Below are 26588 nucleotides of genomic sequence, written 5' to 3' on the forward strand. Positions count from 1 at the left end.
TAGTTTTTTCACTTCTCTGCTGAAACCTAATCCCCCATATTGACCATTAGCTACCCTCTTAATAATGTATTACTACTAAGAAATCCCTTTGATATTTTCTCTCTTTCTTGAACAAATATTTAGTGAGTAATTACCATTGGTAGAGTTCAAGAAAAATATCCTAAAAATTGTGTTACTTCATGTCGTAGGAATACCTGTTTCTTCTTCCAAAGACTGCAAGGACTTTGAATACCTATGAAATCAATGGGATTCCTAGTTTATCTTGAAAATTCAGCTATACCTCTATAAGAGAGGTGAAAAAACAATTCATTACTAAGTATTTTTTAAAAAGAAACAATAAGGTTTAAACTCAAGTACTTTGCTTTACATATGTTTTTTAAAAAGCCCAGTGTTACACAAGCACTATAGAAAAACAGCTTCTATTTCTACACTAGCTCAGGTAAACAGCTAGTTTATATGTTAGTCCATTTAATTCTCAAGGGACTCCTGATACAGGTCTAAGAGTACTCATTTGATAAATCAAGTCTTGCAGGAAACTATGAGTTTTCTGGCAGAGAAGATTTGAACTCAGACTTCTTTGACTATAAAAGTTGTGGCATTTACACAATAGTCTGTGAAAAATAAAGATTCTTCACAGAAGAAATGGCATTTTTAAAAGAATTCATTTAGTAAAGTGTTGTGATTCTCTCCAAGGGTGAGGATCAATATTGCATCAATACTCTAATAACACTATCACTATAAAATTTCATTTTTAATTTTATTGACCAAAATCACTTAATTGCTTTAATTAAATCTGTGGATTTCAGAGGGTTCTTATGCAAACAAAATTAAATGGGAAAATATGAAAGCTTAACACATTTTTTCCCTCACTCATCTTCATTTGGGAATATATTTTGAGCACAATCTGGTTGTAGTCTAAAAGAAAATGTTTCATTTTAATAAGAGTACATTTGATAAGAGTAGACAAAACAAGAAAACTAATAGCTTTTTAAATTCCTTTTCAACTAAATGTTATGATATTATCTTCATAAACTGTACTGAAATAATCTTCTAAGATATGGTACCTTAAAATAATATGTTTTAAAAGCTAATAATTAAATCAATATATTATTAAACATCTTCTTACTCATATATCTTTGCTTAAAAAGTCATGAGAAAATCCAGAAAGTGATTAAATGCATAATTAGTTGTCAAATATGCACATACACATAAATATTCTAGGACACAGACTCCTAATCTTATAGAATAGAAAGGGGTTTTCTAACATAACTACTTTTTTCTATGGACTTCCAAATTACTGTAAATTGTAATGTTAGTATCTGTTGAATGAGAAAATATAAAGTCACCAAAAGGCACAACAGATTAAGCAAAACCTAAAAAATGATTTGTACTTTATTAACCGCAAAGGTATATACTAAATTAAAATAATAATAATTGCTCACATACAGCCAAGGTCACATAATTGATTCAACTCCCAGGCCACAATGCTTGATGCCAAAACAAACTCAAGACCTTTGGCAATACACTCTCTCATATATAAGGATTCAAGATATTTAAGTTAGGAAAGATAATGTTAAATAGATAAACCTCTTTTGAGAACATATCTTAGAAATATACATATTACTTTAGGATTAATGTGAATTTATTGTGAAAATTACTAGATAGGTATCAAGAAGACTATATAACACAATAGAATAAATCTTGAGAAATTAAAAATAATCTTCAAGACACCTTAAAATGTGCCTTATTATTATAACAAAATTAAAACTTTTTCTTTCTGATAAATATATTCTGAATTAATGTCAGCCCAGATCATAAATCTATTCCTCAATTTTTAAGCTTATTTATATCATTTAAAATAAGTAATTTGGAATAGATGTTTGGGAGGTTGGTTTAGTTATTACATTTTCCATCTTATTAAAAATTGGTTAATTTAAAAAACTTATTCCATAATTAAATTTATACATTTGAATTAGGTTTTTTGAATATAGAACAAGCATTCACTTCATCAATTTACATATGGAAAAGCATTCTAATCTGTAATGTGTGAATCTTGATAAATTTTACACTATAAATTTTTCTCAATTTTAAGAGTTTCTTTCCTTCAAATTAAAAACACACTTGCTATTTTCTTATATATATGTTTTTGATGTTTTCTTCGACATTCAGTAAATATTCGATCTTTTCTAGAGGGCTTAAATAAAAAAATGAAATGAAAAACAAGAATATTTCTCATTAGATATTTAGATTTTTTCTCCAAAGCTGAGTTCATGGTAAGTTAAAGTGCTTTTATTTTCCTGACTAAATCTGGATCCTTTTTTTTTTTCTCTACATGTTTCTGTGTGCCTCTTTTTGCCTTATTCTTAAACATATTTTTCCTTTTTATTAAATATATTGGAGTGACACTGGTTAACAAAATTATTCAGGCTTCAGATGCACAATTCTACAGCATATCATCTGCACACTGCACTGTGTGTTTACTCCCTCAAGTCAAGTCTCTGTGCATCACCATTTATTCCCCCCATACTCATCTCTACTTCCCACTCCACCTTTCCCAACTCCTGGCAATCACCACATTGTTGGCTGCATCCACGAGATTTTCTGTCCTTTTCTTTCACCAGGTCTCTCTACCACCCCTACCCAGTGTCCCTCCTCCCAGCGGTCAGCCAGCTCTCCGTGAGTCTGTCTCTATTTTGCTTGTTAGTTCTTTTATTCATTACATTCCATACCATGCCAAGTGTGCCTGATGTTGTTTACACTTCTTTAAAAAAACATAAAAATAAATAGAGCATCTAAGAGTTTTACAGTGTTTTCATTGTTGTTAATATGGCATCAATCTGGTAATCAGCTGTCATATTCCACTAAAAACAGTGCATTTATAAAACACAGACACAGAAGCATTTGAAACTAAACATTCCCATTGTTTTTTAACCACGATCCATTCATTGGGACAAAGGATTTTTAAGATAGGTAGGTATTTACATAGGTAGGAAAGAAGGAGCAGGAGGATAAGGAATGGTGAGAGGAAGAGAAGAGAGAGAAAGGGGTAAAAACTCTATATTGAGTCCAGTCTCCATATTTCATAGTTAAGTTATGATGCTAAGGTTATAAACACTAACACAGGAGATCATTTCCTAATTTTAGATATTTGCTAAAAAGTTTTACAAAGAAAGGTAATGGTATGTAGCGCCTTATCTTTTCATGTCCTGTGCCTGTCAACCTGTCTAAGGAGAGATATACGATAGCCAGGTAAATACTATTGTGAGTATATTAGCATCTATAGATATGGAGGAAACAAGAAGAATAAGATAGTGTCAGATCATACACAATTCACTGTAGTCTAATTCATGGATCCCCAACCCCAGGTCACGCCTGTTAGGAACATTTTAAGAACCTGGCTGCACAGCAGAAGGTGAGTGACAGGTGAGCAAGCAAAGCTTCCCTTGCATTACAGCCTGAGCTCTGCCTCTTGACCCCAACCCTCCACTACCCTGTCTGTGGAAAAACTGTCATCCCTGAAACTGGCCCCTGGTACAAAAAAGGTTGGGGACTGCTGGTCTTAGTAATCTCCCCCCTCCTTTTTTTTTTTTTTTTTTTTGCTAGAGAGAGGAAGGAAGAAAAAGAGAGAGAGAAAAACAAATAACTGAGAAATGCCGATGAACTGCCTCTCGTATGTTCCCCAACCAGGGATGGAACTTGCAACCTAGGTATGTGCCCACATTCCTACATTGAGCCCACAGCCTCTCAGTGTGTGGAAAGACACTTCAACCAACTGAGCCACAGAAGCTGGGCCATTCTTCTTCATTTCTGGAATGATTTCAGCAACCTAGCAGATATGACATCTGGGCTGAGATGCACATTCTTTCTTATCCATGGCTTCAACAATTTTACTGTCTGCTGTTAGGGGCCATCCTGCCTGGTTTCAGGGACTGAAGATTCCTTAATGGACAAAAGGGTCCAACAGCAAGGGCTGAGTGAAAAGGCCTTAGGGACATAAGCTGCTAAGGAGACAAAAACCTATCCCCTCTCACATATCCACCTGCTTGGCCTGGGTGGATGACTGGCTAGCCAAAAACAGGTAAGATTCCTTAAGAAAGAAACAAAAGAAGACAGGCATAGTTGCAAAGGGACCATCAGGGAAGGACTTAGGGGAATATAGAGAAGGGACAGAAAAGACCCTCATCCCTCAGCTGTGTCATAGTCTGCGTCTTCATTCTATCTGTAAGAAGTCTCCTAATCTCTTGACTGCTTTGCTCCCTCCACCTGACTCAGCCCAAAAACAATGCCAGAGGCAGTTGCAGGCTTATACTGGAACAGATGGCTCCTGGGAGCAAATCTGGCCAGAGAAAGAATGTACATTGTTTCCTTTGAGGCTTGCTCAATAGCCCTGTTGGTATGAACCAGACATTTGAGCTCAAAGCACAGAGAGTGAAACTCCCCAACTCATGACACTCGCTTCAACAACCTTCTGGCCTCAGTATATCCCACCAACCCTGACCAGAGACACTCCCTGTGTTTCTTCAATTATTATCTGTAGATGATGTCAGTTTTTCATGACTATAGCTTTTTGAACATTGACTGATGTACATACTATGTGCCTTAGTGTGAACCTAACTTAATAAAAGCCCATTGAGAGAGGCAAAAGGCCCTTTTCCTCTGAGAGATTGGCTACCTTTCCTCCCCATGCAGATCATGTATTGGTAGACTTATTCTCTGTGGGCAGAGTCCCCCCACAGTTTGCTATATCCCCCCACAGAGAGGGTGATTGAGAGAGAGAGAGAGAGAGAGAATACTAATAAATATACATTTACCTCTCCCCATTCATATGAGCCAATATTGCCCCAAACGGTTCCTCCCCAGGAACAAAAAACAATACTGCGGTCTGGTCTCCACCCTCTCTTAACTCTGAACATCAAGGCCTGGATAAAAGCTGTGATCACAGCGGTGCTACTGGCCCATTCTTGTCCACTGTAACTGGATGCTGTGTGATGGTGGCTGCCCACTATGACATACCGGTCTGGAAATAGAAAGACACAGAGCCATTTAAACAAAATATAAACCTTAACAATAAATTTAATGACATTTACATAATCCCATTGCACAACTGAGCAACAATTATGCAAAATTGTTCTAATAGTTAAGTCTACTTTACATTTTTTGAGCCTCTGTCTTGATTCACACATCTGTGTATATCAAAGCAGAGGCAGCTGCTGAACCCAATTATGAATCCAAGGCTTAGATCCATATTGCTGTCCTCTGCGACATGCATATTAATTAATGAGGTATACAAATATGCCACAATCAAACATTTATCTAACATTTTCCCAGAATCATAGTGGGAAGTGCCCTGTAAACAATGTGTGTATGCTCAGTAAATATTAATGAACTATTAATACATTGAGGGAGCAGTTATTTAGTAGCTGTAAACATTAAAAATGTGGTAGTCATGTATGGATTTTGCAATAACTGAAGTATTTAGGAAATTAATTACAGATTCCAAGTTGTAATTTTAGCCTCTCTTTTTTTCAAAATCAACAACATAAAAGGCATCCCATTATTATAAAATTTCCTTTTCAGATATTTTATTTTACATAATTACACAAAATCTATTGGATACACTATTAGAAATGTCTCAATGACACATGGATGTGGCTATACAATGTAATTTTCTGACTATTGTCATCAATAAAGTAGACTAAAAACATACAGTTTTTTCTGATTTTCTTATCAATGAATGTTACTGGTACAGAGCTAAATGTATTAGCTTAGTGGAGCTACTCATTTGTCTCATGACTTGAAGCTTGAGTGTGCAGACTCTGAAGCCTGCCTGCATGGACTTGAACCCAGGCAATTCATTGACTAGTTGTGTGGTCTTTAGTAAACTTGTTTAATTAACCCTTCTGTGTCATAATTCATTCAACTATAAAATGGGAATGAAAATAGTACATGCATCATTATTTTTTTTAGTTTTAAGTGAGTTACTATTTGTAAAGCGGTTTGAACAGTGTCTGACACATATTAAATACTGTGTTTTTTTTGGAATAATTTAATCTTCAGTGACTTATGGTATCACAAAGCTACCTCTTGGAAAAATATCACTGTTTGAGCTACTTTGGTTTTCCACACTGATATTGAAGCCAGCAATGACTTTTATCTGCCAACATCTCATCAAAATTTAATTAATGGTATTCATAGTGTGTCTGCAAATGCTGAAACCCTGGGAATTTATTCACTCATATCCCAGATATGTGTGAAAGTTCTGTTTGGAATTGTCTTTAGTCAAAATAAACATCTAAAACCCTAATACTGATTGAGATTGTTTCTAAATTTCAGAGTCATTAAAAATTATGTGATATTTTTGTGTAGAATTCAAATACACAAGATTTGAGAAGCTTTGCTGATATGCACTGAAAAATACTACTGGCACATGAGTTGTTATTGTTTTCTATGTTGGATTTCAATAAAAATGTTTTTACCCTAAAGCTAACTTAATACTGTATTATTTGGTTTTTCAATAATAACTTGCAAATGCAGCAATGTTGATAAATATAAGGGTGAGTAAAAAGTAGGTTTGCAGTTGTTATGGAAAAAGACATGCAGGTTATGATTAATACAATAACTTTATTAACTGTGTTTTGTGTACTAATAAATGGAAACCCACTTTTGCCAACTTCTGTATTTCTAGGGTTTCAATTAGAGATCCTTATGATGAGAATTTGTTAAAATGCAATGGTAACCATTTTAAAAGTTACTTATGGTTTGTGTGATGAGAAGGAGTTGCTCATTATTGCTACTGGAAGGAAATCAGAGAGAATATTCACTTCCCCTTAATTTTTTAAGAGTTGGCTGCCAAGAAACTGGGCGGATATAAAATTGATCTCAGAAATTCCTGAGTTAGCAATTATAGAGTCGATTTGATGAATGTCAAAGAGAACAATAATTGTCCAAGTAGAACTTGAGTAAATGTCCTATTCAAATTAACAGAAGTGGCCCAAGTGCACTAAGAAGGTTGCTGCATTCTATGCTGTATAACAAGCGCATTAGACAGTAATATGTGATTCAACCTCACAGTGTATTGGGAGGTGTTGCTACTAATCTCTTAATATATGTATTAGTTATTTTTACTTTTTGAGCTTTTATCACATCACCTCAAGGTTCAACGAGCATCCTATAACAATGATTAAGTTCTTTGAAATTTAACCAGATGATCATTTTCATGAGCACCTTTAAACCTAAAGCCACGCTGACACCAGGCAGAGACATCAGTGGACTAAAGGTCAGAGATGAGACATAGATTAATGTTAAAAGATTAGATTTGAAGACAAACAAATATTTTTAAAAACCCACACCATTAAAAGTCAAATATTTTATTTTTAAAAGTCTTTTTTTTTCTGTAAATGAAAATGCTTTTAATGATGTTATGGTGAATAAAAGAAAATAAAAAAAACATTGGTGTTTACAGCTCTTTTTTTTCACCAGGCACATGGCAGTTTAACAAATTTGAACTTTGTTTTCTGTCTGTTTTTATTTCTTCCTTCCACTCTCTACTGTGATTTATTATTGAAGAGATATAGTAAGAAGGAAAATGAAGGCTTGTTTCTTGATTTCATATTGGCACCTCTTAGAGTGGTATAAACTTCTGGCTAAATGCAAACCGGGATATTTAACTATGCTATTCAATTATTACAGAGCAACTCTTTGTAATATTCATATAAAGTAAGATTATAAACTCTTCACCTTACTTACCTGGAGAAGTCAAACCTTTTAAATACCCAACAACATTAGTAACTGTTTTGAATTCTGTGACTGTCTGAATGTGCATGCTGACAATTCTTTCTTCTGGAAAAAAAAAAGATGAATTTGTTCTCTGTATTTTTGTGTCTTTTCTTAGAACATTCAAAGTTACTTATCAAATTAAATTGTTACTTTAATTTGAACAATTAAATTTTTATAGATAACCAGTTACACTTTGTGGACAAATATTTATTCAACACTTTGTATTGACCCTATTGTAGGTACTTACTATGCAATGATGACAGAGATACAACTGCTAAAGCCTCATAGAACTGCAGAGCCATAAATAGGCAGTTCTCACCCTTGCATTTAGAGATACAATGGGGACCAACAAGGGAGCACACAGTAGACGACCTTGGGAAGATGTGGGCAACTCATATTTTTAAAGACATTTTAAAAATGTATTAAAATATTTCCAAAGAATTTTAATTTTCTGTAATGTCAGAAAAAGAACATGTGGAAGATAAACTGTTCTATATGGTTCATTGTTACATTTTCACTTTGAAAACTATAAAGTATTACACAAATTAAAAGACTATAGATTCTGTCCTGGCTGGAGTAGCTCAGTGAATTGAGCATCAACATGTGAACCAAAGGGTAGCTGGTTCGATTTCCAGTCAGGGCAAATGGCTGAGTTGCAGGCCGGGTCACCAATAGGGGGTGCACAAGAGGCAACCATACATTGATGTTTCTCTCCCTCTATTTCTCCTTCCCTTCCCCTCTATCTAAAAACATAAATAAAATCTTTAAAAAAGTATACAGAGTCTTAAAACTATACATATTTTAAATATTGGATTCATTTCAACCCATGTTTGGAGGTCTCTCTCCAAATACATTGGTGGATACATTTGAAACATCCACCAATTGCTCTGCCTCTTTGACTTTTTCTACTTATGCTTGATATTCAAAATTTTGATAACAATTAAAGCAGATTTTCTACTTAGGTGGGACTCCATTCATAACCCTAAAGTGGTCTTTGAAGGCTTTTGGTGGCAACATGTGTTAATCCTGTATTTTATAGATTCTACCAGTCAGATTCTGGAAGTCTTTAGGGGAGATTCAGGGGCAGCCAGGTGGTGTGGCTCTAGGGTGGGGTGGGAGGCAATAATAAAGCAGCTAATTCAAAACAGACATGCTATAGTACTGACAAGCCCTCAAGTGTCACTTCTGACTGCTAGGAACTGCTGTGATAAAAGCTGCTTCCTCCCTGAACATACCCCACTAACAACTTACATGGAAAACCAGTACAGTGAATCTGTTACAAGTATAACTAAAACAAGAGGGAATGTCTGGGTGCCTCATGTTTAAAAATGGAGAACAGTTTAAAGCCTGAGATTGTAGTTTTAATTTAGATGCTACGCAATTTTTAGAGCACCCTCAGATTTACAGAAAAAAATTAACAGAAAGTAGAGTTTCCAAATTATCCTCTCTCTCCCGCCTCCGGTGACTAACATCTTGCATTAGCATGATGTATTTGTTGTAGTTGATGAGCCAATATTAATACGTTATTATTACTGAGCTCCATACTTTCCATTAGGGCTCATGCTTTGTATTGTACACCCTTATGGATTTTGACAAGTGAATAATGACATACATCCATCATTACAGAATGTTAATCATATCCATCATACAGAATAGTTTCATTGCCCACAACATCTCCTGTTCTTTACATATTCATCCTTCCCTTCTTCCCTTTTCCCTGAGCCCTTGGCAACTAGTGATCTTTTAAATATCTCCATATTTTTGCCTTTTCAAAAATGTCATGTAGTTGAATTTATGTTTGCTTTTAATATTGGTTTAATTCCCTGTTCTCAGCTTGTTCCAAATAGTCCAGATAAATTAATATTAGATAAAAGTCATTACCATATAGTTTTAAAACATCTTTCTAGCTTATTTTTGAGTTGAATATGAATGAAGAATTTTCTCTGGTTTTCTAAGGTTCAGTATCTTTTTTTTTTTGTAATTCAGCAGTTAGAAAACCTTACAATATATACAAATGTGCATTATACTGCTTGGAAAATTATCTTACTTTAATAGAGTGCCTTAAAATTTCTAATAGCCATTTTCACACACATATACTAATTTTCATTGTACATCAATAATCCTTGCAAGCACCAATTTAAACAGCTTCTATTATCTTATTTATTGAATGAAGCTCGTAGGAGCAAAACTGGGACTCAAACCCAGGTTTTCACATAAATAACACTTTTATCTGAACAAAAAAAGCCTCTTTTACTGTAAGACTCCAGTTTTTATTATGACCATTCCTCATATATAAAAGAATAAAAAATAATACAATATACAACGATGACTTACATGTCGCTTTAACATCTAATTTTACTACATTTTCATCAATACCCTTTTCCAACAAGCAAGTATACAGTCTTATAAATTCAGTTCTTACTCTGAGATTAATGTTAATTGTTTCAAGTTTTTTGTTATATAGAGATAGATAGATAGATATAGGTAAATATAGGAATAGGCATAAACAGACACATAAATAATTATTTTACAGGCTATGCCATATTATACCAATAATGACATTTTTACTTAGCTCTAAAATTTTTATAGCCTTTCATAGAAGGAAATGGAGATCTGTGTCACTCCTTTTACCTGCTAAGAGGTATTTGGTTGTAGCATCCATCCCAGTTTATTTTGCAGTTCTGTTACTGAGATTTATTGAGGTAATTTACATGTTTTTAATATTATACTATGCCAAAGAACTTCTTTACATTTCTTGTGTGTGTGTGCTGTACATTCACAAATAGATAATTCGAAGTGTAATTTCTTTTTTTTTTTTTGAGACGGTTGGCTCACATTTATTGAGTGCTTGCTCTACTCCAGCCATTGCTACATGTGATATTCATGTGCCTATTTTGCAGCTGAGAAAACTGAGGCCAGATGGGTCAAGTGGCAGCCTGACCAGCAAGAGCTGGATTCAGCCGTCTGACCCACACCCTTCACGGTCAATGCTTCTTCTTCTTTTTTAAAAAAATTTTATTTAATTATTTTTCAAGTACAATTTTCTATCTATTTCTCTCATCCCAGCACACCCCGCCCCGTGCTCCCCGCCTCCCTCCTATTTCCACCCCTCTTAGTTCTTGTCCTTGAGTCCTTCATACTTGTTCCTCCAAATCCCTCCTCTTTTTCCCCTTAAATTCCCTCCCCTCTCCCCTCTGGTCACTGTCCCCTTGTTCTCTATTTCAGTGTTTTTTGTTTTTATTCTGCTTGCTTATTTGTTTTGTTGTTTAGCTTCCTGTTAAAGGCAAGATCATATGGTATTTGTCCCTGAATTACAATACAGTATGGGTAGCTTCAACTATATTTGGCATGTAGAAATTTCTCCACAGACTTTTAAATTCTGATATTTTTATGTGTACAGGAATCTCATTATTGCTTAATTTTGCACTGCTTTGATTAGTAGTGAGGTTCAGCAATTTTTAATTCTAGTTTTTATTATATATTTTTTGACCATTTTCCTTTTAAGCATTTATCAATTGAGGCATTTTTGTGGGGTTTTAATTTGATTATTTACTTATTATATGTTTTATAAATTCTTTTCAATCTGTGATTTTTATTTTCTTGATATTGTATTTTAAAATATTAATGTGGTCAAATTTATCAATATTCACCTTGAATATTTGTGGGGTATATTTGTTTTGTGTTGGTGAGGGAACCTTTATTCTGATGTCAGGAAATGTTTTCCAAATATTTTAAAGTTGAATTTTTAAATTTATATATTTAATCCAGCCAGAATCTGTTATGAAGTAGACTTTCAACCTTACCTCTGTCTCATGGATAGCCAATTATTCTCATGCAATTTATTGAAGTATTTAATTAAGCTGCTGTCATATAATAAGACCTAGTTCATACATGGATTTGTTTATAGTCTTGCCATTGCATTTTATTTTAACCAGTGCCATACTGTTTAAATTAATACAATTTTTTAATGAATGAAAAGGTGGGTCTTCTTTCATCATCATCATTATAAACATGTAGTATTATTATTCAATATTGGGGATATTTATGGACCGTCATTTTAATATGAACTTATATATTAGTTTGTCATGTGTTATTAATAGACCTCTCAGGATTTTATGGAGATTCCATTGTATTAGTGGACTCATTTGAGAAAATTACATTGTCTTCTATCCATGAATATGTTATGCCTCTCAATTTATTTTGATTGTTTTTATATCTTTTAATTAAGTTTTATTTTTCTTCATCAAAATTCTGCACAGCTATTATTAAGTTTATTTTTACAGTTTCTCTATTAATAAAATATACTTGTATAGCTCATTTTATTGTGTATAAGTATGCTATTTAATTTTGTATCTTGGTCCTACACGGAGCCTTCTTATTAATATTTTATAGGTTCAAATGGGGGCCCTATAGAGTTTTTATTTCCTTAGTTTCAATCTAAACAGTTACTTGTCACAAAAGGATAGTTTTGTTTTCTTCCATTCACATTTTTATAGCTTTGAGTTACTGGTTTTATCATCCTGTCTGCGACTGTCAATGCAGTATGGGATACAGGCAGTAAAAGCAGCTTTTCTTGGTGCTTGCTTTGTGTTCTTCACTTTAAAAAAATGTTTCTAAGATTTTATTATTTTAAAAAAGACACTTGCTATATATTTCTGGAAAATTTCCATGATCAGATTAGAAAAATCATTTCTGTTCTTACTTTGCTAAGAGGTTCTATTCTGAATAGATGTTGAATTGTGTTTTGAGATAATTGTAAGATTTTTCACTTTGTGATGTTAAATAAAATTCATATATTTCTGGAATAAGCTCTACTTCATCAAAATTTATAATTTGTATTTCGTTATTATTTTAGGATATTTTCAAATATATTTGTAAGTAATTAGTTGATAATTTCACTTATCATTTGTCTAAATCTGATATCTGTGTTATACAATCTCATAAATATTTAGAAATCTCTGCCTTTTTTCCCAGATTCTATAAGAGTTTATGTAGCATGGGAAATTATCCAGCTTACAAAAGGAGTGCTGGGATTCACATACAAAACTATTTGATCCTGGTATTTTCTGTGAAGAAAATGATATATTTTGACTTAATGTATATATTTATTTCATTCCATTCCATTAATATTTTCAAACAAATATTATTAAATGGTTATTAGTACATTCAGTTTTTAAGATATTTTTCTTCTTAATTTATTTGTATTTCATTGTTTATTGTATTCTTACGTTTAAGAAAATTACTGCCACCCTGAGCTGTATGGCTCAGGTGGTTGGAGTCCAGGGCCTGGCACATGCTGGGGTGCAGTTCGGCCCCTGGTCCAGGTACATGCAAGGGGTAACCCATCTGGGTTTCTCTCTCATACTGATGTTTCCTAACTTCCATCTCTCCTTCCCTTCCCCTCTCTCTAAAAGTAAATAAATAAAATATTTAAAAAATTGTTGCCATTTAATATTACTCTGTTCTCTTTTCTATATCTAACTTTAAATTATTTATGTCTTTTTTCCTTTTCATCAGTTTTGCTAGAGGTTAAATAATCAACAGTTTCAAAAACTAGTTTTAGATTTTGTAGATAATTATTTTTCACTTGAATATTATATATTATGCATATTATTGGCTTTGTTAAATTTTACCTGAATATATTCTCTCTTTTTTTACTTAATTTCTTAAGTTAAATGCTTAGCTCGTTGCCTCTCTCTCTCTATATATATATATGTGTGTGTGTGTGTGTGTGTGTGTGTGTACTCATCAAACTAGTTAGAAGATGAATCAACTGCAACAAAATCTGTATCACCTATTTCCCACTTGTCCATCCGAATCTATTTGCACCCATCATCTAACTCTGTGGCCAGGTAGATAACTTCTGTGGAGTCAGCTATCTGGCTCCTGTTCTCATGGCTTCTGCTTGTGTTTAGCCAATGGAAGGCAACAACAAGTAATCAGTTTGTTATAACACAAATATTATTTATTTTTCATCACACTCCCTGGTTCGTTGCTGGCTGTGACTGCACTCCTGGAAAGTCATAGCTCCTGTTGGAACATCCTCTCTTACAGCTCAAGGACTTGCCAGTTCTCATAACTATGCTCCCTTCCTGTCCCTTCACATTTAGGGGTAGTAACAATTACTAGCCTTACTGCAGTCACCATCCCTTTTCTGTTCCCATTTACCTATCCTCTCTTGTGCACAGGTCCTTGACTAAACTCCCTGAAATTGCACATTTTTACTGTATTATTGATTTCTTTATGGCAATCTAGTTTATATGCCGATCAATCTAAGCATATTCACTGAGTCATTCGTATGTGTTGCCAGGAAATACTTGGTTGGAGAGGAGTGGAAGGGTTCTTTTTCTAGTAACATGATGGATTTGGATATTTAGATGAACTGAAAATAATTTACAATGCAGGATAGCATTCAAAACAAATCTTGCTAACAGCATGTAAGAACTAGAAAGCAAATAAGGACTTGCTATGTAAAAAATTAAGTTGTGACAGGACCCAGATAAATGAAGCATTAAAGCTGATTTCAACCTGAGGGAATTTACTGAACCTGGAAAACCTTTAATCTTGATGTCCTCATAAGATGCAAAGGTCAGAAGAAAATGCTTTGGGCCTACCCAAATTGGAGAGAAGAAAGTTCTAAAAAGTGACTATTTCTCCATAAGGTAGGAACCCTAAAGCATTGTAATCCCAACTCCCTAACTACAAAGAACGTTACCTGGAATGAAGAAAAGCAGGAACAAGGAATCCCTAAGAACTTACAATTAGAGGATAATTCTAAAAGAATACTAAAATATATAACTTCTAAAATAGTGTAGGAAAAATATAATGATAAAAATCTGAATCTAAACAGAAAAGAATAAAACAAAAGGAAAACATAAAAGGTGATGTAAAGCAGAAATACAAATTTAGATGAAAAGTATAAACACAAATGCATCACTAATCATGTTAAATGTAATGGACCAGATGCCCCAGCTAAAAAAATAATCAGATTGTATTTAAAATACAAATTAGTTGTTATTCATGACAAATGTTGAAAATGAAAGACACAGAAAGGCTGAAAATTTGAAAGATATACATAAAGCTACTAACCCCCAAAAAGCTAGTGTAGCAAAATTAATATCAGATCAAATCAACTTTAAGGCAAGCATTATAGATATTAAAAAGATCACTTCGTTGGATAAGTATTGCAACTAACTGGGAAGATATACTATATATTTATAAACACTTAAGAAATGACCTCAAATACATAAATCAAAAATTGACAGAACTACAAGATAAAATGGAAAGATTTATACCCACACTAAGAGGTTTTGAAACTAGTAGTAAAATATAGAATATCTGGGTGACCTGATTAAGAAATTTGGGCTAAACAAACATATATACAATTCCACACCTGACAACTACACAGTACATATTCTTCTCTCCGGGACCATAGAAGAGAACTCAAAGAATTGAAATCACATAGAAATAAAGTAGAAACAATACATTCAAATGAAAATCCAAGTCATTTATACTCAACCTCATTATCACACCATGATGCCAAATAGCGTATAAGTTCCTAAAGCATGGTGGAGAGAGTCGGGAGAGGGTATTCAAACTTGAGTACAGACATAAAGGGCTTTTAATGAGAACATGGCATCTGAACTGAACTTTAAAGAATGATTGGGTTTACAACATAGAAACACAGATGGGCAAGACATATTTGGGTAACACTGAATAGAATAAAAATGACAAAAATTGGATATCTGAAGGAAATAGCAGAATATAGAACCAGAAATTCACTGAAGAGTCTCTGGCAGTTTTTCTAGGTTAGTAAATGACAGTGTTAGCCCATTATGAAAAGAAAGATCATTCTAATATAAAGATAGGGATATGCTCTAAGGAATTTTATTATATATATGAATGTATATATATGTATATATTTATATATATATTCATATATATATGTATATATACAGTATAAAATCTAGTTGGAATTTCAATCATTTGAAAGGAGTGACAGGCACTGGAGAAATACTGTTAGAAGAATGTAAGAAACTGTAAAAATTGCTGAGAAACGCTGAACACTGAATAACACTTGTTAAAGTAATTTTTCTTCAAAGTGTACATCTCAGGTTGTCTTTAGGTATTTTAGCAAATAAACCAAAAAAAAAAAACAAACTCTAGACTGAATCAAAGCTGGATCATTTCCTAAAATCAAACCTGTCAAGACACAAAGCTGAAAACTTGAAAAGTTCTAGGTGAATGAATGACAGATCTGTGTCACCTTCAGTCAACCCAACCTGCACTCCCCAGGATATAGAGAATTGACTGTACTTTCTGTTGACTTTGGACAATAGGTTTCCCACCTGTATTCACTCTGTTTAAGACCCTTGATGAATAGTCCTTCAAAGTGATTTCTGAAGTGTTTTTTCCCCCTTTGTTGAAGAACTTCAGACTGGCAGCTCATGAAGGCTAATCTTTAGTTCTACGAATCCTCTGTTATCAGCTTCCAGCTCAGACTCCTAGGTTCACTGTGTAAGTGACTTCTTGAAGAGCCATGGAATTGGTGTTTCACCGTCGCACAGCTCAGTGACTCCTAACCCCTGGCTTGCATTTGTCACAACACCGATCGTTCTTTCCTAAAGTATTCTAGCTCACTGGATGTTTTTGTGTAAAGAGTGGCTGCCATATCTATATGCATGCTATACACAAGTTGTCTAAACAAATTAAATTTTTATATCATGTTCTGCTGAATATGTTCTTCCATGTGGATGGCTGATATTTATTAAAGTCCACCCTTCTCTTAAACAAATTTTCAATTTTCTTAACATACTTCTTCTTTTTTTTAACATATCCTGAAGACTTCTCTCTTGGGGCTATTCTGAACAGGTTGATTGGTCTCATATGTAACAAAAATAAGTAATGCTGGATTCAACTGTACTAACATTTCCTGTTAATGGATACTGCCTGAAAAGCTAAAATATACTACTTGCCAATAAATTTTAATATAGCAACAATTTGTGGATAATATGTTCAATACATCATTTTATATCTCTGCTCAAGAAATGATAATGTGTACTTTCAAGCAGCTGTTAACAAATTAGAAATATAAATTCTTGAAATATGTTAAAATTATAAATAATATTGGTAGAGATATTATACTTTTCTAATAAGAGTAATTTTCATTAAAATATATAAAATTTTGAAGAGGAAAATAGTAACTATAAGCATAGGTCTGTACACATGTATATATACATGTATTATATGTACATTCAAATGAGGAGATATGACCCAAACTTATATAAAACTTGTCATCCTTTCATCACTGATGACATTAAGCTTTATGCAACTTAGAGTCATTTTTCTATTTATCAAAAATGATGCATAAACCATTAAATTGTCTCTTTTAACCTGATGCATTTATATTTTTGCTCTAAATTACATTAATAGATTTTATACTTTGTACTCTTCATAAAAATATATGTCATTGATTTTAACCAGAAGTTCAGATTGATATCTGATACTTTAAATCTCCCAGTTTTGTTAGATTCTGAAGGACAAAGATTGACATTGCTTGTATATTAGACCAATAGGTAAGACCCATGAAATATAAAACTATAAAAAATGAGATAGAGTCAATATTCAACTATCTAATCAATGCAAATTATCTATCTATCTAGATGTAAGAACTTTTATCCTGCTTCCTTTTCTATGCTTCATGCAATTCTTGGTTACCTCAGTGCTTTTTATATAAATGCCACGCTCTCCACTTCACTTTCCTGAGCATATTTCATGAATGCAGATAATTACTTTGTTTAAAGTTTTATGGTCTGTATTAGTTACACAGCTTTTGGTTGTAAGAAACTGAAATACTAACATAAATTGACTGGAAAAAAGTTGGAGGGGAGATGTATTCACTCATATAAATGTCCAGGTCAGTAGATTTTGCTTCGGACAAAGCTTTAGAACTCAAATGATGTGGACAAGAGTGTCCCTCCCTCTATCAATCTCCTCCTGTCCCTAGCTCTCTCTTTTTCTTCCTCTATTTTTCTTTCTCTCCCTCCCATCACTCACTTATACCTTCCTTGTTGGCTCCATTCTTAGGTAAGGCTCTACATTTAAGGTCCCAAAAAAGCTACCAAAAGATCCTAAGGCTACATGCTTACTTGTTCCACCCCAGTATTAAAGTGAGTCATTGCTAAAAGTCCACAAATTGAGTCTAGTCCCTGTTGGGATAGAATTAGATCTTAAACCAAGCATGAGAATACACTTGATATAACATGTCGATAAACTTGAGCTAATCGGGAGATATTTCTATAGCTTAGATTATGGTTAAACTTACTTGCACTACATTACTGGGTAATGTTGGCAGCAGTTCAACATGGGAGAGGGTCAAAAAATTGCAAAGAAAGCAAACATGACAGGCAAATTTCACTACACTGTTGTCTGGACTTTAGAGAATTCTGATTCAATGTTTATATAGGGTTAAATAGGTAAGAAATAATTAGTTGATTTGCACATATTTAATGTACTCGTGTAAACTTCTGAGTGAAGATGTTCCTGTACTAAAGCTCAAGGCTATATTTAGAACATTAAGCAATAAAATACAATATGCTTCAAACTATGTTTTAATCCATAAACTGTAAGCAATCCTCTCATTGCTGAAAAATAAAGTGCCTCATTTTGTACCCTTTTCATGTTCTACCTTGATGCATATCACAGTGAGCAAGTAGTGTGTTTATGTGTTTATGAGAAAACTTAAAAGTTAATTGCCTTGGCTGTGTCATGAGTATTATTGTCTAAAACATTGGGGTAAAAGGTCATCATCCAATATTTAAGATTAGTTTAAATTAACAACTCAGATTGCTCAATTAGTATCTGGAAAACTTAAATGTAATATTTTGTATTAAAATGATGAAAGTATTTCATACACCTTGAATTTATTTTTATGTATGGTATAAATTGGTGATTTTTCTTTTTTTTTTTTTGCATGTAGCTGCCTACATCTCCTAATATCATTTGTTGAAGAGGCTATTTTTACTCCATTTTATGCTTCTGCCCACTTTGTCAAATATTAATTGACCATAGAGACATGCACTTATTCCTTGGCTCTCTATTCCATTCCATTGATCTATGTGACTGTTCTTATACCAGTACCAGACTGTTTTGATTACAGTGACCTTATAATATAGTTTGAGATCAGGTATTGCGACCCCTCCTACTTTGTTTTTTGTCCTCAAAATTGCTGCAGCTATTCAGGGTCACTTATGATCTCATATAAATTTTTGTAATGTTTGTTCTATGTATGTGAAATATGTCATTGATATTTTAATAGTGAATGCATTGAATCTACATGTTGCTTTGGGTAATATGGACATTCTGATGATAATTATGCTTCCAATGCATGTGTATGAATAAGTTGTGGCACCATAAAAGTCCTAGAGGAGAACAGGGGCAGTAGATCTCAGCTATTCCATGCAGCAATATTATCACTGACATGTCCACTAGAGCAAGGGACATAAAGAAAAGGATAAACAAATGGGACTTCATCAAAATAAAAAGCTTCTGCATGGCTAAAGAAAGTATCAACAAAATGAAAAGGGAACCAAACATACGGGAATATATATTTGCAAATGATACCTCAGACAAGGGTCTGATTTCCAAAATGTACAAAGAACTCACATGACTCCAGTCCAGGAAGACAAGCAACCCAGTTAAAAAATGGGCAAAGGACCTGAACAGACACTTCTCCAAGGAAGACATACAGTGGCCCAGAGATACATGAAAGGATGCTCAGCATCACTAGCTATCATGCAAATTAAAACCACAGTGAGATACCCACTTCACACCGGTCAGAATGGCCATTATAAACAAATTAACAAACAACAAGTGTTGGAGAGGTTGTGGAATAAAGGGATCCCTAGTGCACTGTTGGTGGGAATGCAGACTGGTGCAGCCACTGTGGAAAATAGTATGGAATTTCCTCAGAACACTAAAAATGGAACTGCCTTTTGACCCAGCAATTCCACTGCTGGGACTACACCCTAAGAACCCTGAAACACCAATTCAAAAGAACCTATGCACCCCAATATTCATAGCAGCACAATTTATAATAGCCAAGTACTGGAAGCAACCTAAGTGCCCACCCGTAAATGAGTGGATAAAACAAAAAACAAACAAACAAACAAACTATGGTACATTTACACAATGGAATACTATGCAGCAGAAATAAAGAGCTCCTACCCTTTGCAACAGCATGGATGGAACTGGAGAACACTATGCTGAGTGAAGTAAGCTAGACAGTAAAAGACAGACACCATATAATCTCACCTGTAAGTGGAACCTAATCAACAAAACAAACAAACAAGCCAAATTGAACCAGAGATACTGAAATAAAGAACAAACTGACAGTAACCAGCAGGGAGGGGTGAGAGGGATAAAGGGGGAAGATAAGGAGTATGTATAAAGAACACAAGGACAAAGCCAAAGGGGGTAGGTTTGAGGGTGGGAGGTGGGGATGGGTGGGGTGTGGTGGCATGGTACAGGGGGAATGGAGACAACTGTATTCGAATAACGACAAAAAATTAAATAAAAAATAAAGCTTATAAAAGAAGAACCTATTATAACATGCAGTATCATCCTAATTTATATACATTTCAGTTTAAATTTTTCTAAGACCAATTATAATCACTATATCCATGAGAAAAAGTTGATAATTTCTTAGAAAGCAGGGCTCCCTGGTTGCTTCTTTAACACTAGAGTTTTAAACATGTCTCAGTATCTATCTTACTATTCCTTCTAAGCTTCATATACGTTGCTAAATTATCACAGAGATATAGCTAGATAGTGCTATTCTGCTTAGTTATGCCATTATCACACAGACATTTGGCATATTGTAGAGAACATTGATATTATTTGATAAGGAAAGTTGCTCATACAACACTTTACAGTATACAAAAGTACTCAGGTGTGCATCATGGTTTAATTCTCAGAACATCCTGAGACACTGGAAAGTTAGATACGATTCTGTACATGCAGACACTGTGGCTCCTCACACAGAGGTGGGGAGTGGGGCCAGCATGGGGACTTCCAACTCACTGAGGACAGGACAGCAGGGACACATAGGGGTTCTGGACATTTACTGAATTAATCAATTAATTAAATCTGAGCTTAAATTTAGTCTTTTAGAAGTCCCGTGCTTTTCCTACAACAAAACACTTACTACGGTATTGTTAACATATTTTAACAAATAGAGCCCAGGGTCACTTCGTGGGTTCAACATAGAAGACAGAAAAACAAAACAAAACAAAAACTTCTCAAGGACTGACTCTTCCTTTCACTTCGAGGACACAGGCTCATCATTGTTATGTATACTTCCCACTTTGATCAATCAACACTCAGTTTAGGAAGCTCTCAATCTATAGGGCTTTGGAAAGCTATGTGTCTACCACAGGGAAATTGTGAATGTATTCAGAATGTATTCAGAATGTAGACTTCTTCAAAACATTTTTATGCCTTTGTTGTCAAGAGAAAAACAGATGAGATAAAACAGGGGTCGTTGAGCCTCCAGGTCTAGAAACAAAAACAGAGGCCCTCAGTTGAACTTCACAGTGACTAGATACAAGTTTAACAGTATGTAAAGAGTATTTGCTCTTTAGAACTCGAATGCTGAGGCTCAAGGCAGAAATCAGAGGTAGCATGGCTTTGACCCTACCATGCATAGCTTAACTACTTCAGTTTTATCCTATGTGGTCCAACAAGGCTTGACAAAGAACACTGCTGAATGCAAGCAACTCTCCGGCAATGATGCGTGAAGACAGAGAGATTTTTCAGTCAATTGCAGGAATTAGGCTGTAATGCTTTCTGCGCAGGGACTTCATCCCTCAGCTAGCTGACACCTACCAACTGAATGTTGGCAGGCAACAAGACTGCCGAAGCTGAAACCAGGAAGCTACGTTAAGCAGATTTCCATGAAAGGACAAAACCCTTTATTCGTAAAGCTGCTTTTCTTTATTGCCATTCAAAATGTGTTTCCTCTTTTTTTCCAGTCTCTCAGTTTGGTCAACTCTGTCTTTCTCAAAATTAGCTTACAAAATTGTCCCTTAAAGAGCCAGAAAAGATAATAAATGCTCACTTTTAAAAAAAGTTGTTTTTTTTTTTAAAAAGCACAATGCTAAACATGTCAATTTAAGAGAGTAAAAGTGATCACAGTCCTTAAAAAACAAAACAAACCAAAAAAACTACAAGACAGACAGAAAGACATTAAATATGTTACCAGTATGTGGAAGTTCGATGGGGGTACAGGCACCGTTTTTGGTTCCATGTTTAGATGAAGAGACCAGTTTTGCAACGAGGGCCGCTGAGATGGGCTGCACTAGAAGAGAGGTGAGGTTTGCTCGGTCTTGCCTGAAGCTTCCAACTGTATTCAAGACATAAAGGAACAGAATCCTTTGTCAAAAGAAATTAAAAACACTTGAAGAGAAGTTTTTTGTCATTAGTATTTACATTAGGAATGGTAAGTTTATTTTGTTCATCCGTTTGCTCCTTAGTTATATCTGTGTACTTATTAGAAATGATTTGAGATACTTAATAAAAATTCAATCCAAATACTGTTATGCATCCTAATTAATGCTAGCAGATTGAATGCACACACTTACCTCCATTCTCCACTGAAATGACAATAAAGTAATAAAAAAAGCATACATCCACAGGGGCCAAGAGAATAAAAGAGACAATAGGGTTCTACAAGCTGTAAAGCAGATGGATAATTGTCAACTGAAATAACAGACCAAGGAGACCAAGACCTAAGCCAGCAGAGAGGGGAAGCTGAAAAATAATGCAGTTTGTACCACACAACCCAGAGAGGTATAAGGACGGACAATACCAGCTACCAATTCAAGTAAGGATAAAGAAGGGGATAGAAATAGGAGAATTTGATGACATTCTGAATGTGACAGAGTGTCTCTCTCCTGAGCCCCTCACTCACCCTGTCCACAAGAACAGTGTCTGTTTCTCTCTCGTTCAGTCCAGGAGAATACTGAAAGTGGGATGTAAGCAGAAAGACACCAGGTAAAGCGAATGGTGTGTCCCATATTTAAAATGGGACGGTGTTATAATTGCTGAGGCTCTTCAGATATTTTGTGGCCTTGGTGTTCAGAATCCTCCTTCTAGTTAGGGCACCAAAAAATGCACTTCTATTAAATATCACCAGGTCCATAGAAAATGTATAAAAATACTTAAAATCTGAAAGGCTACCAATAAAACAACTTACCCAAGACACCCTACATGAAGATCCATCACACAATAAATTCCACCCATGCAAAGAACTTCAAATAAACTTAATCAGTTTTGGGACTCTTAAGTGGTCAGTCTCATCCAAGGGCAAGGCTAAATAAAATGGCACAGGTGCAGGAGACCTAGTGGGCACAGGGGTATAAGGTCAGGAGGCTGGGGAAGGAGGTCTCCCAAGACAAAAATAAGGGGATACTGGGTACTGGTAATGTCTTTGAAGAACATTTACGGTAAGATCAGAGAGTAAGCACTTGAAGAATTTCTAGGTACAAAGAAAAATGAGAAATTTATAAAATGAGATAAATCTAAGCTTTGAAGAGAATAAAAAGGTTTTCAAGAAAGAAATGTAATCATTGCACAATGTGAATATTTACATAAGCATAATAATATAAACCATGGCGTTTTAACACAATATTGATATTATTCTATAGGGGAAAAAAGTCAAGGGTGAGGTACATTAGAAACTTGTGAGAAATCTCGGCTAAAAAAGTAAGCAGAAAAAACCCCAAACCTCCCCTCGGCCCAGGGCACCCGGGAGAACCCACCCCCAGGCCGACAAAGCCCCTCCCTCTCAAAAAAAAAAAAATAAAAAAAGAAAAGTAAATATTTATCTTCTATGGTGGTATGTCAATATAATAGGTAAAACTGAAATATGAATTCAACTCTTTAAAATGTTCTTGAGACAGAGAAAGGTAAATATGAAAAGCAGTTAACAATTTAAAATGTTGACAGCAATTAAGTATTTGACTTTGAGAGACAGAGCATTGAAAGGATACAAGGAAGTATGGGAGAAGGTGACACATTCATAAAGCTGTTTATGATTTGTGTGCTTCTTTCAGTGCATGTTGCATACAATAAAATGTTCAAATATATGTGAATATATACCTGTAAAAATGGAATAGTTTAAGAGAGATTTTATTTGAGCATTATGGCCAATTTTTTAATTTTATTTTCTTTGTTTTTCTTTTCTATAATGATCATGGATTCCTTGTAAAAAAGGACATAAAAGGGAGAAAAAGAATAAATATATTTTTATAAATTAAGCTTTGTAGAAATACTTGACTATATTCCTCTCTAAGTTTGAGAAAAAATAAATACTTGTGATAACACAAGTAAGGGAAAATATGTAAGTACTCAGAGTAAAGAAAATGGAGAGAATAAAGTAAACTGTGCTTAAGGAAAGAACTGAAAGATACCTTATTCAGTTTATATATTTATCTTGACTCAGAAAAATAAATACACAGCAGAATGACTTCTCCAGGCAGCCAATAATGTTTGTGAACACAGAGCTATATTTTTTAGAACTTTTATTAGGGAAAATAATTGCCAAAGGTTTTCTTAGAATTTAATTTGATAAGACTGCAGGGGTGCAGAACTCAATGATACTGGTATCCAGGCTCCAGGAGACAAATTACAAATAGGAAAATACATTACAGAAGCTTTTCCTTAATTCATCAACTGGGAAACTACAAGGCTAAAAAATGATACTTAGCTTCGGCCTATGGCAATCACATAAGCCATGGCTTTGAAGAAAAAAATAATGAAGATTCAAGCTTAGAATCGGTTTTGTTATATAAGCACTCTGCCACTCTCTTAATTTAGTAGCCCCCTTTCCTATGGATATATGGCAGTGCATTTTGACCATCATGCAGCTCATTTCTAATCAATTTCTTGTCATAGTACCAAAACAAGCTATACAATTTGCGGATCCTATAACAAAATGCCTATACATGACTTCTTGTTCATATGGTATGGAGAATTTCAATATGGCAGTAGCAGAGAGTTAAATTAGGTGTGAGTCTTTTTAAATGGGGTTGTCCTGGAGGTTACACAGGTTACGTGTCCCTGAACCAGGTCCTGGTTCACACAGAAGATGCTTGAAGCAGTACAGCTTGCTGAGCTAAACTACAGGAGACTCTCAGACCACAAGGAAATTGCTCTTAGCCACAAATGGCCAGGCCTGGGTGTGTTGCTCTAGTCCTACTTGGAGTCACAGTGATAAATATCTCCAGGCATAAACAGTGTGCACACCAGCTGAAAAGCCTCGGTATAGCCATAGCCTCTGCTTCTCCCAGTATGTCTTTGTCTCCCTTGGCCACTACCTTTGAAAGTTTTAAGGTACACAAGACAAGGGGATACAGTAGTTCCCCCTTATCTGCTGTGTTACTTCTCTAGGTTTCAGCTACCCACAGTCAGCTGAGGTCTGAAAATATTAAATGGAAAGTTCCAGATATAAAAATTAATAAGTTTTAAATTTCACACCATTATGAGTGGCATAATTAAAGTTCTCACCATCCCAGCTCACTCCACCCTGGACGGGAACCACCCCTCTGGGCAGCATGTCCACAGGTGCCTGCTGCTCTCCTGTTAGTCACTTAGTAGTTGTCTTGGTTATCAGATCAGTTATCAGGGAGAGAGAGACCACATTCACTTAACTTTGCATACAATATATTGTTATATTGATTTTGTTCTATTATTGTTATGACTGTTAATCTCTTACTGTTCTTAACTTACAAATTAAACTTTATCATAGGTATGTACATATAGGAAAACAACAGAGTACATGTAGAATTTCCGAGTATCCACTGTTTCAGGCACCCACTGGGGGTCTTAGAACATATCTCCTGAGGATGGGAGCAATACTGTAGCATTTATGAGAAATGTGCAATCTGTTGTTTGGAAGTTTTCATGGATGTTGGGTGTTCACATGTTACCAACAGAATGAAACTTCTTAAAATTCTGCATAATTTCACGCCTCCCCAGTTCAAATACTCAACTCTTTAGCTTGCCATTCGAGGCCCTTCACAATCTCAGGCATATTTCCAACATAATTTTCCATCACTCCTCTCCATATGTCTTATCCCCAAACTTAAGCTGTCACCTACATATTCTGTGATTCCCATCCTCCATGTTCTTCCTTAAGTCCTTCCTTTCACTCCACTTGCTCTTCTCATGCATCACCCACGTCTGATGCCACCTCACAAGTCACTTGCTACAAGCTTTCTCTGATATGCTCAACTCTGTGTGATATATTTGCACCTTTTTTTGTGGTGCTCACCATTTCTAATTAACATTACTCACTCTGTGCAAACACTTTGTTTTTCCCTCTTAACAACAAAGTGTCTAAATTCCTTGTAGGCAAGGCCCAAGTCTGCTATCCCATTATGTGATTCTCAAAACCTCCCAGATTGCCAGGAACATAACAGGGGCTCCATAATGAATGGAAAGACAAAAGAAAGAATCAAGAATTACTAGAAAAATAATTTCAATGATTCTCTTTTACCAGTTTTCTGAATGCCTAGAGAATGGAGTAGAGGTACAAGCAAAGATAAATGATGCTTTTACTAATCCCATGCTGGCTATAAGTTTATGATTTCTCCCCAGCTAATTGCTCTCCCACAGCTGACATAATACATAGGCTTTCAAAACCCACCCATCCCATCAATCCACTGATCAACCTTGCTCTAACATTACCTCTTGTGGGGAGAAACATTTCTATAAATAAAATCATCTTTGTGATATATTTATCTGTTAATAAA

At 34.7% G+C, this 26588-nt stretch overlaps 1 protein-coding gene across 5 annotated transcripts in view; it reads right to left on the bottom strand.

Annotated features, from left to right (window-relative positions):
* Nucleotides 1–26588, bottom strand: part of NAALADL2 (N-acetylated alpha-linked acidic dipeptidase like 2) — a 1140409-nt gene that overhangs the window by 302853 nt on the left and 810968 nt on the right. For all 5 annotated transcript variants that reach the window (XM_053657983.1, XM_053657979.1, XM_053657982.1 and 2 more), the window contains 3 exons: nt 22034–22177; nt 7747–7839; nt 4812–5017 (listed from right to left, as the gene is read on the bottom strand). In XM_053657983.1, the coding sequence (XP_053513958.1) occupies nt 4812–5017; nt 7747–7839; nt 22034–22177 (443 nt within the window). The remainder of the gene's footprint in view (nt 1–4811; nt 5018–7746; nt 7840–22033; nt 22178–26588) is intronic.

Source organism: Artibeus jamaicensis, unplaced genomic scaffold (assembly GCF_021234435.1).
Source record: "Artibeus jamaicensis isolate MK-2021 breed Jamaican fruit bat unplaced genomic scaffold, CSHL_Jam_final scaffold_474, whole genome shotgun sequence".
In the NCBI taxonomy this organism is placed as follows: Eukaryota; Metazoa; Chordata; class Mammalia; order Chiroptera; family Phyllostomidae; genus Artibeus; species Artibeus jamaicensis.